Here is a 13,707-nt window from a genome sequence, read left to right on the forward strand (position 1 = left end):
GAGCAAGAAAAATAGACAACCATTGACTGTTTAATAAAATAATTTGTACAAAATGTATTAGGGATTTCAATTACATTCACATCATTTCCATGGAAGTTTGACAACCACATCAGTGTTTGCTGACAAATTAGCACTTCCTCTAGACAAAAAAGCTACAACTGACATTCTGGCATATATCCTTTCTAAATTAACCACTCTGTACAAAAGTAAACATAATGACACATGCCTTTTCTGCATCTATTTCATTCAAAAAATATAAAAAATATATATACAAATTTTAAAAACCATTACAGATATTTTATTTTTATATTCCTTTGATGTATGCTGGTGCAGTGTTAACACATTCAGTTAAACACTGGTTTTCACTTCATTATTCTGTAAATCAGTAATGAAACACTCTGAGACAGATACCCACATCCAAGCTTATTTGTAGAGTTTCACATGAGGACTGTCTTTCATAATGGCTTCTTCTTCAGTCCAAAAACAGCTATAAACAGAAGAATCTCCACAAAAGCAGGTAGCACACTATAGGGACAGACAGACAGAGAGAGATGCAGGAGAATCATTTAAAACAGAGCCACAGTACTAACATGCATTAAGTTTATATCACTTTGCTCTCCGAAAGCTAAAACATGCATGCACACATAGAAACACACCAACCTGCAGATGGCAAAAATAACCCAATATGTCCAGCATTCCCACTTCTCAAAAACAAAGAAAGACAAGGATACTGATGCGCTGCAGTGAACAGCCAGCGCTGGATGTATCTGTCAGGGAAATAACACTATTTGAAAAATAGACATGAAGTAGCCTACTATACATCCACTAACCTGCAAATGGCAAGGATCCACCAGTAGATGTCACACTCCCACTGCTCAAAAAGAAAGAAAAGTAGAGCCACTGAGGCACTGGCATGGACTCCTGTAGCTATAGTAGACGAAGAGGTGAATGTACAAGAGTTTGGAGTCATGGAATTGTAACTCAAGACTAGAATGACTTTTTACCATCACTTATCTCTTTTATACTTTGAGACATTTAGAGGGCCTCTCGAGAGTTATATTATTTAACACCACTTTCCTGGTTTATGTTGTGGATCAATTCCAGGCCAAAATAAAATCCTACCTCCCATTCTTTGTCCAGGAGGCAGATGTCATTGCGCTTGCTGCTCTGATCTCATGCCTTATCTTTTTTTGTGGAAGTTTCTTTTCCAAAGATTTTACTTTTGGCATATTTGCCTTTATCAGACAGTTGGTGGTAAAGGGTAAAGAGACAGGGAGCGAAGAGGGTGATTGATATTTAACAAAAGTCTTAGATATCAATCACCATTAATGAATGATCAACAGTATTGGCATGAAGGATACAAAGAAGACCTTGGCTGCAGTTGAACATGGAGACTCCTGAGAAGAACCCAGCCAGCTCTATAGCAAACAGACCAAGGGTGACCGCCAGAGCCACCACCAACCTGAAGCAAAGAGAGACATATTAGAGGGTGTGTCAATTTGTTTTACATTGTGTGTGTATGTGTGTGTCTGTAAAATGATTTCTTACTTTCTGTCTTCATCTTCATACTGCTCTTGCGTGAAATCCAGAGGCAAGCAAGCCCTCACGTTGTTTTCCTGTGACACAAACATTTCAAACTGATCAGCATGAAAAATACAAAAAGAGAAATGCGATGAATTGTTGTTTTTTTGGTTCGGTTTATTTTGCTCAATACAGTGTATGATTTCTAAAACAACTGTACAGACACATAATACACTTTGACCCAATATACTTATACACACTACAGAGACATAGGCTGACACCACACTGTGTATTGTTATCATACAACTTTATCTTAAAAACGCACTTCATCTTAATTTATCTGCGTTACTTACCCTCGACCAAAAGATGGTGATAACGATAACAAGGTGGGCTATGATGGTCAGGAACCGCGCAGGGACGAGGCTGCTGACAGCCGACATATTAGCGACGATTTACTTAATCAAACAACGCGCAAATAGCGTTGGACTAGCGAAAAACCTTTTTTAATGCAAGTTAAAATGAGCCTGGCAGCTAACGTTAGCTAAGCTAAACTAGTGTTCGTCAGCGTATTTTGCTGTCTTAGCACTTAGCTGCAGTCCGGTAACCAAGCTAACTTTAGCCTTGGCTAACATTAACAAAACTGCTCGACGGGAACATATCGCAACTTCAACTATTTTTTATTAACAGCCACTACAAACACATCCAACCACGCATACTGCGTTCATGTCGTTGTGCCGTAAGGCGGTTGCTACAACAACCGACAACACCAGCTTGAAATCGGTGCATTGATAATTCCACCCCGGTTAAACATCAACCTCTATACGAAGGTTCCGGACACGGACACTAATTGAGAGAGGACAGTTCGTGTTTCTCCTACACAACACTGCCACCTAACGGCAACACGGAAACTGGGCCACAAACAATCTGGCATATAGACAATTGAACCCTTAAAAAAAACAAGCAAGAGGCTTATTTTGAGAAACTGAGCTGCTGCTTTTCACAGCACATTTTAGTCACCATGCATCCACCGTTTCCAGACTATCATGGTGAAAGGATGCTTTAATGCGGGAATATACAACATATTAAAATAAATTAGCTATTGCTGTAGCACACTGACCAATTTTAACAATGTAACGTGAACGTGGGCTATGCGGCTGTTATATATCCTAAACCAGACCCCTCCAACCTCCCCTCCCTCCCCCCTCCCATCCTCTTTCTACAACGACCCGACTCGCTGCTTCGACACAGACAGCACATAACCGGAGTGTGCGCAACAGCACACGGCAAGCACAGAAACCAGCAGACAGCAAATCTCTTGTAACGGTTCGCCAGTCAAGGCCCAGGGTCTCCTTTCTACCTGCCTTTGGTTCCCCCCCCATTAAAAAAAGGGGGTCTTATTAATATCACAGGGACGCCGGCATAGTGGAGGAGACATGGCAGAAGCGGAGTTACAAACCTTTACCTCTATCATGGACGCCTTGGTTCGCATTAGTGTGAGTGTGACGCTTATTTTATTACGCTATTTATTTCAACCACGTGTGCTAATGTGAAACCTTTATATCATTATCATCTTTTATCCCCCCACCTTCATATTTATCCACACATGTCAGCCTTATTTCCTCTCGATGTATCTGAATGCAGAGGCTGAAGGAATGTGAGACATTAATTTCCTTTAAAATATATATTTAAATATATTTTTCTCCATCGGCTGAATCGCAGAGAGGTTTTCGGCAAAGCTCTGTCACGGTCGGTGGAAACATACACGCAAGGCCACAAACAGCCCGGCACATACACACAATCCTAACGTTGTAGCGGCAGATGAAGCAGTGTGTGTCTGATGCTTTAATCTGAGATGTTGGCTAACAGTAGCTTCAGATTCCTGCTTTGCAAAGGCCGCATGCGATGAGAAGGCAGAGGTGATGCGCGTTGTCATAGAAACGGGATGCTGCGCTTAGTGGCTGCATCAACTGGGCCTCCACAACCAGTAAGACAAACTGAGCAGGAAACCAACTGAGAGCTATATTTATTTCATTGATTTGACATGTTCCCCTCCCTCTTGGAGGTGTCAGCCACATCATTGTATCCTGTGCCAGAGCATGCTAAGCTAATGCTACGTCTGCCTTTCTCATGCCAGAGACTGGCTAACACCTGAAGTCAGAGAAAGCCATTTTTCCTCCATGTTTGCCCCTCTTTGTGCTCTCTATATCCCACACCAGCCTACGTAACCAGTGTCTGCCGCAGCTCCCCTTCTCGCTCTCGACTCCTACACATCTTATATACATTTTTTTTCAGGTCACAGGAGGTGCAGAATGTAAAGCGCAGTGGATTCTTTATTTATTCTAGTGATTCAGACTCAATCGAATCAGACTCCTCATATCATTCTCCTCCTCTCCTCTCCTCTCCAGTCCAACATGAAGAGCATGGAGCAGGAGCTGCATTGCCCGGTGTGTGATGAGATGGTGAAGCAGCCCATCCTGCTGCCGTGCCAGCACAGTGTGTGTCTGCTGTGCGCGGCCGAGGTGTTGGTTCAAAGAGGTTATCCTCCTCCGGACCTCCCTCCAGAGCCCAACTCACCGGCCTCCACGCCCAACACTCGCTCCCCGCGTCAGACCAGAAGACCCGCACCCCGGACCCCTGACCGCCTGGAAAGGGTCCTCAGAACAGGTGGATGAAGGATGTGGAGATTATGTGTGTGCATGTGTGTGTTTGGTTCGACTGATGGGAAATTAACTTGATGATCTCAGCGTGAAGACGCCTAAAAAGTGACATCATCATTTTAAAAATGCAGAGATGATGGTGTGATGGTGACGCCCCTGTCCTGTTAGCATCCTAGTTTCATAGGTGATGTAGCTGACACATCAGTATCCTGCTGGGCATCCAGAGCTTTATGCAGTCATGTCATGATTTATTAAGGTGCATGTAGAGCAAAGGCCACAGAGGCAGAGGCAGGCAGGGAGGCAGAAAAAGGCAGAAAGCATCTGTCGAGCAGGTGTTTTCAGAGTGTGTGTGTAAGCTGTGAACTAACCTTTATTTATCAATGTGCTCTATAAATATGTGAGGTACAGACAAAAGTTCTGCTTTTTACCTTTTCACTACAGTCTCATTAAGTGTCTACACGACCATGTACAAATATTCCCTTCTACAAACACTCACCATGTCCTCCTCTGTATCTCTATCCATGCGTCTTTCTCCTGCTTCTCCTCTACTGTACACTCACACCTGTGTCCTTGTCCCAGTGTGCGGGACATATCCAGGGCGGAGGCGGAAGGATGCGGCCCTTCCCCCCATGTTGTTCCCATGTCCTTCCTGTCAGGAGGAAGTGGAGCTCGGAGAGAAAGGCCTGACGGACTGCCTTCGCAACCTGACGCTGGAGCGGATTGTGGAGAGGTATGCACATACACAAACACCACAGATACGGTATACAGGTGTCCTCAGAGCTAAATGCTGCTGTCCTAAACATGATAATGATGATGTCACATCATCAGTAAGTAATTCATGGTTATAGAAAAGTATCCCTTTAACCAATCCTGCAGGCAATGAAGAAAGGCAGCGAATGAAGGGCTTAGTCAATACTGCTGTACAGATGAGACAGGAAATCATTTGCTGGAAGGAGTTTCAATGATGAATCTTTCCTTTACTCCTGATCCAAGGCTAAGCCTGAGAGCAGATTGCAGGGACAGCCTAAAAAACTGCAGTGTGCTGCACAACAACAACACGTGGCGAAACGGTTTCGCCAAAGTTTGGCGGAGGAAGTTTGGAGTGGAGTACTTCTCGTCCTCCTTTTAACGTTAATCATCCTCTTCTCTTATCAGTTCAAATAGCAAAGATCAAAGGGAGAGCCGCCGCTTTTGAAAAAAGAAAAGTGCTCTGAGATGAGGAGAGAGAGTTATGGGGAGAGGCAGTTTCCCAGTTTCACACGCAGCAGTTTGATGAGTGCAGCTGCTCCCTCCCCAGGCAGTGGTTGTGTTGGTCAGGAAAGTGTGACGGTGCATGTTTTACTGCGCAGGATGCACTAACAAGGCAGCTGCTGGTGATGTATCCAGGTCAGGCAGTTACAGTTAGACTCTTAACTACTGAAAAGAGAGCAGGTCAAACTCAGACGAGCTCAAGCTCTCTTTTCATACGTCGAAAGGCCCAGTGTGTAGGATTTATGGGCAGAAATGTAATGTAATATTCACGATTATGCTCTCATTAGTGTATGATCACCCGAAAATATGAATCATTGTATTTTTCGTCACCTTCGAATGAGTCTTTTATACCTTCAGAGGAAGCGGGTCACCGTGTTGCAAACACTGGCTCTAGAGAGGGCCTTTCACATTTTTTGCATTTTTAGAGGCCACCATTGGACAGTTTGAGATGAGTTCACTTAGTTACAATCAACATCCTCAACACTAGATGGCGCTAAATCCTACACAATGGACCTTGCTGTCCTTTCAGCTGCAGAATTCCTTTAGGCCGGCTCTTATCTCCCTCTCCCCGTCTTCCCTTCAGGTACAGGCACACAGTGAGTCTGGGCAGCGTAGCCATCATGTGTGGTTTCTGTAAGCCTCCTCAGTCTCTGGAGGCCAGTAAAGGCTGCGCTGACTGCAAGTCCAACTTCTGCAACGAGTGTTTCAAACTCTACCACCCCTGGGGAACCCCTCGAGCTCAGCACGAACACATTCTGCCTACGAACAACTTTCGGCCAAAGGTTTGCCTGTTGTTGTGTTTTGAGCATCAAGCAGCGGCTTCTCTTCTATCGTCGTTGTGCCTTAATCCTCCTTTGTGCTCTAGGTCCTAACTTGCACAGAGCACGAGCAGGAGAGACTGCAGTGGTACTGCCGTAACTGCCAGAGGTTGCTGTGCCCACTTTGTAAACTCCGTCGTGTCCACCACGGACACAAAGTGTTGCCTATTGCACAGGCCTACCAGGCCCTCAAGGTGAGTTTGTGTGCGATCGATTCGACTATGTTAAGACCTGATATTAGCAGCCCTGAGATGTCAACTTTTGTGTTGGTCTTACAGGACAAGGTCACCAAGGAAATGAACTTCATCCTGGCCAACCAGGAGACAATACAGAATCAGATCTGTCAGCTGGAGGATGCCATCAAGCAGATGGAGGTGAGCTATCTTTCCTCTGTTTTGTACCTCCTCTCCTCTGAGTCATCCTCTGAGGCTTTGCTGTTTTATTTTGCTGAGTTCAATGGAACATGTGACTTGACACCAATCAAAAAACACGCTGTGGATTAGCAGAAACTACCTTTTTTTTGTGCTTTTATACAATATGAATCCATCCCCAGTCTATCCAGCCAATTCACTTTAACTACAGATGCATCTGAATGGGCAGATAGTATTAGTGGGCCCTCTAGAGGCCTGTCACTCTAGTGTAATGACACACTTCTGTGTTGGCAAGAGCTAAGACAATGTTTCTGCGTTTCTTATTCGTAATCTGCCCACTCGCTGGGGTCCCCTCTCTCCAGGCGAACAGCGCAGTGGCCCTGCATCATCTGACCCACTGCATCCGAGAGCTGGGAGCGGCGGTAGCCGAGCGTCAGGGGGCTCTGACTCTGGCCCTGGAGGGATCCCGCAGCAGGAGGGAGGAGGCCCTGTCCGCCCAGGTGTCAGAGAGACGAGGCCTGCTGGAGCACGCGGGCCTGATGGCCTACACACAGGAGCTGCTGAAGGAGACGGACGCACCCTGCTTCGTTCAGGCTGCCAGGGTCACTCACAACAGGTAACACACTTTTTCAGCTGAATCGTAAACTTAGATTTGTCTTTCTGACATCTCTTTGTCTCTGCAGCAATTAATTGATTTGATCAGCTATGAAATTAATTGCATACTATTTTGGTAGATTCCAGCTTCTTAAATGTGAATATTTTCTGGTTTCTTTACTCTTCTATGACAGTAACCGAAATATCTTTGAGTGTTGGACAAAACAAGACATTTGAGGAAGTCGTCTTGGCCTTTTGGGAACACTGACTGACTTTCTTTACCATTTTATGATTTTATAGACTAAGCAACTAACCAATCAATCGATAATTACTAAATCGTTAGTTGCATTTCTTCCTTTTGTTGAATGTTCTGACTTGAAATGTTCTGTGTTTCTCCCCCTGCAGGCTGGTGAAGGCCATAGAACACCTCCAGTGTTTCACTCTCTCTGCTGATCCCTCCTTCAGACATTTTCACCTAGAAGCAACCAAAGAAGTCAAGTCAATCCAAGGGTTAGAGTTCATACGTGGTAGGCGCTTTTTCTTTTTCTGATATGATCCGTGTAAAAGCGAAATGGCTCTTTATGAAGGCAAATGTAAAGGAACCTCCATCTCTCTCCACAGCCCCTCTGGCTCCAGTCATCGACACTCAGAAGACACTCGCGTACGACCAGCTGTTTTTGTGCTGGCGCCTCCCTCAGGACTCGGCCCCAGCTTGGCATTTCTCCGTTGAATACCAGCGACGGGCAGGTGGAGCTGCAGCCACGTGGGGCGGCGTCAGGTCCCCGAACGCTGCAACAGCGTGGCTGCGTCTGGATGAAGTGAGAGGGACCAGCGCTGTGGTCGATCGGCTGCAGATAGACAGTGTGTATGTGCTCCGGGTGAGAGGCTGCAACAAGGCCGGCTTTGGAGAGTACAGTGAAGAAGTTTACCTCCACACTCCACCAGCACCCGGTACTGATTTTTTTTATTTTTTACATTCATTCACTATGAAAAGCTCATTAACTTACTGTTTTTCTTTGTTTCCAATGCAGTTTAACTGAATTCATGACGTTATAAGAAAAAGCTACAAATAAAACGTAGAATAAAAATGTTGGATATTTGTCCAATATTGTCATTTTTCAGTTCCATTACTAATCTTGATATTTCTTTTCTCTCCATCCCTTCATTTCCCCTTTTCCACTTTTTTTTTTTTTATCTTAGCTTCTGCACCAAACCTTCCTTTTTCTGTTGTGCATTCCACTTTCATCCCGGTCAGACTCTCTCTGCTTCTGTCTTTCTTGCTCCAGGTCTGTCCTGCATTTAAAAAAAAATCATCTTTGTTCCTTTATATTATTTCTTTTGCTGTCATTCCTTCACATAAAACCATTCAAACAAAGTTATATTATCTGATCAGTTGTAACAAAATGCAGATAGACTGAATGTTACCTTTGCTCTGTTTCTGGAAAAGCCACTTCTTCCTACTTTTCCTCTTGAATACACCTTTTGTTTGTTGATCTTCTTGAGCTCTTCCTTCATTATGTGTTCAGACTTGCTGTAGCCTGACTGTCCCAGCTTCTGGATCTAACCCCTCCTCCCTCCTGCCTCCTTTCCGTTACCTTCCTCGCCACCTCTCCCCCTCTCCCCCTCTTTACCCCTCCTTTCCCTCCTGGTATGCCTCCTTTTTCCGTCCTCTCAGTGTTGAGTTTCTCCTTGGACTCACGCTGGGGGTTGCACGCTGACAGGCTGGCTTTGGGTAAAGGCCAAACGTACGCCCGCAGCGTGCCAGGCCTCTCCCTCCTGCAGGCTGCTGATCGCACACTCACGTCCTGCCACCTGACCTCTGACCTGCTAGTGGCGGACGTGGCTGTCACTCAGGGTAAACACTACTGGGCATGCTCTGTGGAGCCCGGCTCCTACCTGGTAAAGGTGAGAGGGATGCATATTGATCCGTCGGTTTGTTTCGCATGTATCAGGTTGACCTTACATCCTGACTCAGAATGGATGCGACCAAAGCTTTCTATCTGTCTGACTCTCTCTCCTGCAGGTGGGAGTAGGGCAGGAGACTAAGCTACAAGAATGGTTTCATCTCCCTCAGGACATGGCCAGCCCTCGGTAACTAAATCTTACTCTCTTAAATGTACACTTCAGATGAATTATCACCCACAAGACTGCTTCAAAGGCCAGTTTTTGTTTCTTATGACGACAAATACAATGCCCAATTGCAGATATGAATAATATTTAACTCTGTCACATTGATTGATAGAGCACGTGATGATATTCACACCCACCTAAACAGAAGGTTGGGAGCCTTGCCAGACTTGTTCCTTTCTACATACTTAAAGCAGCATTAATCGGTTCTTCATTGATCATCTGGCCACTCGGGGCAGTGGAACAACCTGTAAACACAACATTGACGAAAGCATTAGTGCAGGAGTACGTATGACTAGTGAATAGTACGTGCTGTTAGTGCATCCCGTTCAGTAAAAAATACGCCTTATTCTTTAACCTTCTAAAACCTGGAAAGGGGGTAGGCATAAGTCCATCAGTCTGACACTTTATGTAATGACCTACTATTACAAAACTAAATTACAAGACAGCATGACTGGAAACCTGGTCATATTCTACGTCTCAGAATGCTCAGTTAACAGCACAAGCTCAGCTTATCAAATAAATCACTGATATTACTGGAGCATTCAAAGCAACTCGATTTGAACACAGCGTACCTCATGAGAAAGCTCCACCTCCAAGTCACTTCGAATGAGTGTTGAGTGGCTTTCACTGCTGTTGTTTTAGGTGTGTCTTGACATGCATAGTCTTCACGCACTAAACTTGCATACGACACTGTAAATGTAAAATGATCTAAAAGTATGTAGTGAGTGCACGGTACAGTCAGGATGAGGGGACGACTCTGACCTTTCTCTGATAATATTATCACTGTGCTACTTTGCTTTTAGCTTTCAACACTTGTGTAAAATAAAAATGTTATCGTAGTTGAAGGTGAGCATTGCAAATATAGTGTTTCACATCCTCAGGTTGTACTGTATTTAAGTATAGCCATATATTGTAAATTCAAAACATTACAGACATTTTCCTCCTTTGCTGTGTTTTTCCTGTGTACGTCCTCATTTTTCTCCTTCCCTCTGCCTCCCCTCAGGTGCGACCCAGACAGCGGCCATGACAGCGGGGCGGAGGATGGCCAGGACTCCCCTCCCTTCTACTTCCTCACAATGGGCATGGGCAAGATCCTGCTTCCTCAAGGACATGGCCACAGCCAGAGCCAGGCGGAAAGCCACAGCCAGGGAGGAGTCCACTCCCACAGTAGCAGCCATAGCAACATGCCTCACGCTCACACTGCTCCTTTGCCGCCCCGACTAGGAGTGTGCCTGGACTGTGACAAAGGACGTATCACCTTCTGCGATGCCCATTCGCTGCGGATCCTGTGGGAGGGACATGTGGATTGCTCAGCTCCGGTGTGTCCGGCCTTCTGCTTCATCGGCGGAGGGGCCCTGCAGCTGCAGGACCTCGTGGCCAATAGGAGCATCGAGGAGCTGCCGCCGCGGAGGGTAACTATCCAGACACGTGCGACAAATCTCAGCAAATAAAGTGTGGTGAGACGGCAGTTCACTTAGTGTTCAAAGTTAGTCTCATGTCTATAGAGTCAAAGGTGGTTTATATTCACCATTAATGTGAGTTGATAGTTAATTGCCTTGATCCTGTCGACTTTAATACTTGATTGAACTGTAACTGCGAAGTCTGGTTACGTTTTTCCTTTACAATGTGATTCTTGAGATCTGACTTGTTTTGCATTTGCACTTGGCCTGAAAATATTGAATCTCTTTTGGCTTCGTTTATTTATTATTTTTTCCTGCTTTCTTTCTCCTCGATTTTGCAATGCTCCTATTGACTTTGTGGCTGAAGTGATTTTTAGACTATGCAGAATTCTGTTGTGGCGGTGAGCTAAACTACAGAAGCCCTAAGCGGTCATGAGTCAAACATATTGTTTCCTTTGTTTCCCCGTGGTAAAAAGTCACATTTGATTTGTCTTCTCAGGATCACAAGTTATTTATTTCACTGTCAAGGAAAAACAAACAGTGTTTTCCTAAGATAATGAGATCATTTTCTTGAGATATCAAGGAGGCACACTCATGTCATTATCACAAGATAACAAATCGTGTTTTCCCGAGATAATGAGATTATTTATCATGAGTATACGACTTTCAGACTCATAAGAGTGGACCGTTACATACACACTCTTCTGTGGGGTGGGTTTCAGGGGTGTCAAAGCAAACCACATGATTTTTTTGCCATTAGTAACGGGTACGTCTTCCTTTGACACTGCTGGCATGACACTGCTGATGTAATAAGAGGGAACAACCTTATGTTTTCTTGTGATAACGGATTAATTTATCTCATTATCTCAGGATAACAAAGCTCATTTTCTCAAGATCTCAGGAAAATGATATCCTTATCTTGGGAAAACAACAATTGCTATCCCCTGATAATGACATAATAACTTGTGTTATAATGAGAAAACAAATAAAATGTAACTTGTTTTCATGGGGAAACGCAGGAGATAATACGCTCGACGCGTGATCTTTTAGGGCTTCCGTACTAAAAACCTCTACAACAGGTTAAAAAAATCTGTTCGCAGTGTAAGAAAAATCTGCCCTCCCTTTACACTTGTCTTAATTTGTCCCAGAATGATCGGACAACAAGCGTTGCATGCAAGTGTAACTAGGATTCATAACTTACATATATGCAGATAACAGACTGTCTTCTTGTAAAAGCACCTCAGATGTACTGTATGTCGAATTTTATATCTTGATTTTTTTTAAGTAGCCTCAACAAGTGTTAACGATGCGCGTATAATTCAGAATTACAGAATGTGTTCGGGTATATTGTTTGGGTGTTGAATCGTAAAGTCTGCTGGCTCATGTCAGGATCACGTGTCTCGATGTCTAAACAGTTCCAGTTGGTATTTTATACAGTCGCTGTTTTGCATTTCAAAAAGGACTTTGTGTGGCATTTCGGCTGGTGAACATGCTTACAGTTGCCTCAGTGTTCTCAGACGACAAGAGAAATCAAAGTAAAAAAATAACGTTCTCATGATGCTGTTTGCCCTGTGAATACATTTCAGTGTTTTACATTTCGACAAGTCATTGGCCTCCCGGTCCGGTATTAAACTGTGGTGTTTGAGTGATTCGCACGAACATACTAATGATGAGATGTGACGTTAAAGGGAGTGAACGGATGACAAGGTAACCAGATAAAGAAGGATAGTGAGCAAAGGTCTATTTTATGAGCTGCGATTGACTTTAAATTTGACTTTTTTTCCTATAGCTCTTGTTTTTTTCTAACTGCAAGTGACAGTAGCTGATTAACTTCTTGACCGAGCTGATTCACAGTTATGTTTGGGGAATGTAACATCCCAGTTATGTATCATTTGAATGCAAGAGATTGTCTAAATTGTAATATTTTCAAATCGACAGGCTCAGACTGTATTTTGATATCTGACACTCCTGATGTGTGTGTTTTGTGTGCGTGTGTGAGCTCTGGCTGTGACTTTCATGCTTTCTGTTGTGTGTGTGCGTGTGTGTGTGTGTGTATATGTCCTGTCTAGACTTGTGTTACAGCACAGCACTTGAATGACTTAAGACTGTAGCATCACAGAAATGAGAATCTCTGAATTTAGATTTATCCTTGCTGGCAGAATGTTTCTATCATGTCATGAGAAAAACAATAAATGACTCATAACTGTAACGTGGAGCCACTTTGTGTCAAATTATGACCATGTGATATTATTATAAAACAACTGAGACAGATGTATTTCTTTTCTTTAATGTATGTTTTACATCAAAATGCATTTGATTACACCCAATGACTGTCATAAATGGAAGTAAAGAGGGGAAAAGGTACCTTTTTCAAATGATCCATAGACTATTTCTTTTCATTTTCAAGGGATACCTATGAATAAAGAGGCATAACGTAACTACATGCATCCAGAGAGGAAGAGGTTTGGGGAAAAAGATATTAAATTAAACTGCTTGTTGCAGTTTGGCTTCATTCAGTTGCATAGCTTTTACCTGGGCAGGATCTATAGGCAGTGTAGGCAGTGGGGGCCTTACTGCCACTAGCGGGCCCAGACAGGAGAAATTAACTACCTAATAATGTTTAACATACTTATTTACATACATATTGAAGACTAAATTTAGAAAATATATAAAAGTCGACAAGAAACGCCAGTCTTAAACTTTATTTCAGTTTTTATATATTCATTTATTCATTATTTTAAGGGGCACTATGTAGTTTTGGGGGAGAAATTTTAATCAGAAGAGAAAGATCTTCATTGATGGATTTTTTTATGCCCAAACAAACTGAATAAACAAACTCTCTTTGTTTTCGTGACTGAATAAATACATAATAAACAAACAGACCTTAAATGACAACACAATTTCATCCTGTTTTACATATAAAGATCCATTGTTACAGCTATCCTGTTTTGCATGTCTGGATCTC

The 13,707-nt window shown here is 43.5% G+C and overlaps 2 protein-coding genes across 3 annotated transcripts; one reads left to right on the forward strand and one right to left on the reverse strand.

Moving 5' to 3' along the window:
* Positions 1 to 17: 17 nt before the first annotated feature.
* Positions 18 to 2,307, reverse strand: LOC311260511 (transmembrane protein 107-like). 2 transcript variants are annotated; one of them, XM_084358392.1, is made up of 5 exons: positions 1,875 to 2,307; positions 1,549 to 1,616; positions 1,362 to 1,462; positions 661 to 757; positions 18 to 525 (listed from the first exon to the last, which is right to left on the reverse strand). In XM_084358392.1, the coding sequence occupies exons 1-5, from the start codon at positions 1,959 to 1,961 to the stop codon at positions 456 to 458; spliced, it is 423 nt and encodes a 140-aa protein (XP_084214518.1). In that variant the 5' UTR covers positions 1,962 to 2,307; the 3' UTR covers positions 18 to 455. The 2 variants fall into 2 exon arrangements, with proteins under 2 accessions (XP_084214518.1, XP_084214517.1); XM_084358391.1 differs by lacking the exon at positions 661 to 757 and adding an exon at positions 831 to 927 and having other exon boundaries at positions 1,875 to 2,303.
* Positions 2,308 to 2,727: 420 nt separating this feature from the next.
* Positions 2,728 to 13,707, forward strand: trim46a (tripartite motif containing 46a). Its single transcript, XM_084358374.1, has 12 exons — positions 2,728 to 3,014; positions 3,927 to 4,185; positions 4,758 to 4,908; positions 6,013 to 6,211; positions 6,295 to 6,441; positions 6,526 to 6,621; positions 6,981 to 7,234; positions 7,618 to 7,739; positions 7,834 to 8,163; positions 8,888 to 9,117; positions 9,236 to 9,303; positions 10,346 to 13,707. The coding sequence occupies exons 1-12, from the start codon at positions 2,955 to 2,957 to the stop codon at positions 10,791 to 10,793; spliced, it is 2,364 nt and encodes a 787-aa protein (XP_084214500.1). The 5' UTR covers positions 2,728 to 2,954; the 3' UTR covers positions 10,794 to 13,707.

This window comes from Pagrus pagrus (assembly GCF_965226575.1).
Source record: "Pagrus pagrus genome assembly, chromosome: 7".
Classification (NCBI taxonomy): Eukaryota; Metazoa; Chordata; class Actinopteri; order Spariformes; family Sparidae; genus Pagrus; species Pagrus pagrus.

What these genes read in the sequence shown, in the direction of transcription:
- LOC311260511 (XM_084358392.1), bottom strand. Translation starts at nt 1,961, where the DNA reads ATGTCGGCTGTCAGCAGCCTCGTCCCTGCGCGGTTCCTGACCATCATA. An exon ending in TATGAAGATGAAGACAGAAA is followed by an intron (nt 1,463 to 1,548) that starts GTAAGAAATCAT and finishes TCTTTGCTTCAG; the next exon opens with GTTGGTGGTGGCTCTGGCGG. An exon ending in CTGCAGCCAAGGTCTTCTTT is followed by an intron (nt 758 to 1,361) that starts GTATCCTTCATG and finishes AGATACATCCAG; the next exon opens with CGCTGGCTGTTCACTGCAGC.
- trim46a (XM_084358374.1), top strand. Translation starts at nt 2,955, where the DNA reads ATGGCAGAAGCGGAGTTACAAACCTTTACCTCTATCATGGACGCCTTG. An exon ending in AGGCCTACCAGGCCCTCAAG is followed by an intron (nt 6,442 to 6,525) that starts GTGAGTTTGTGT and finishes TTGGTCTTACAG; the next exon opens with GACAAGGTCACCAAGGAAAT. An exon ending in CAGGACATGGCCAGCCCTCG is followed by an intron (nt 9,304 to 10,345) that starts GTAACTAAATCT and finishes GCCTCCCCTCAG; the next exon opens with GTGCGACCCAGACAGCGGCC.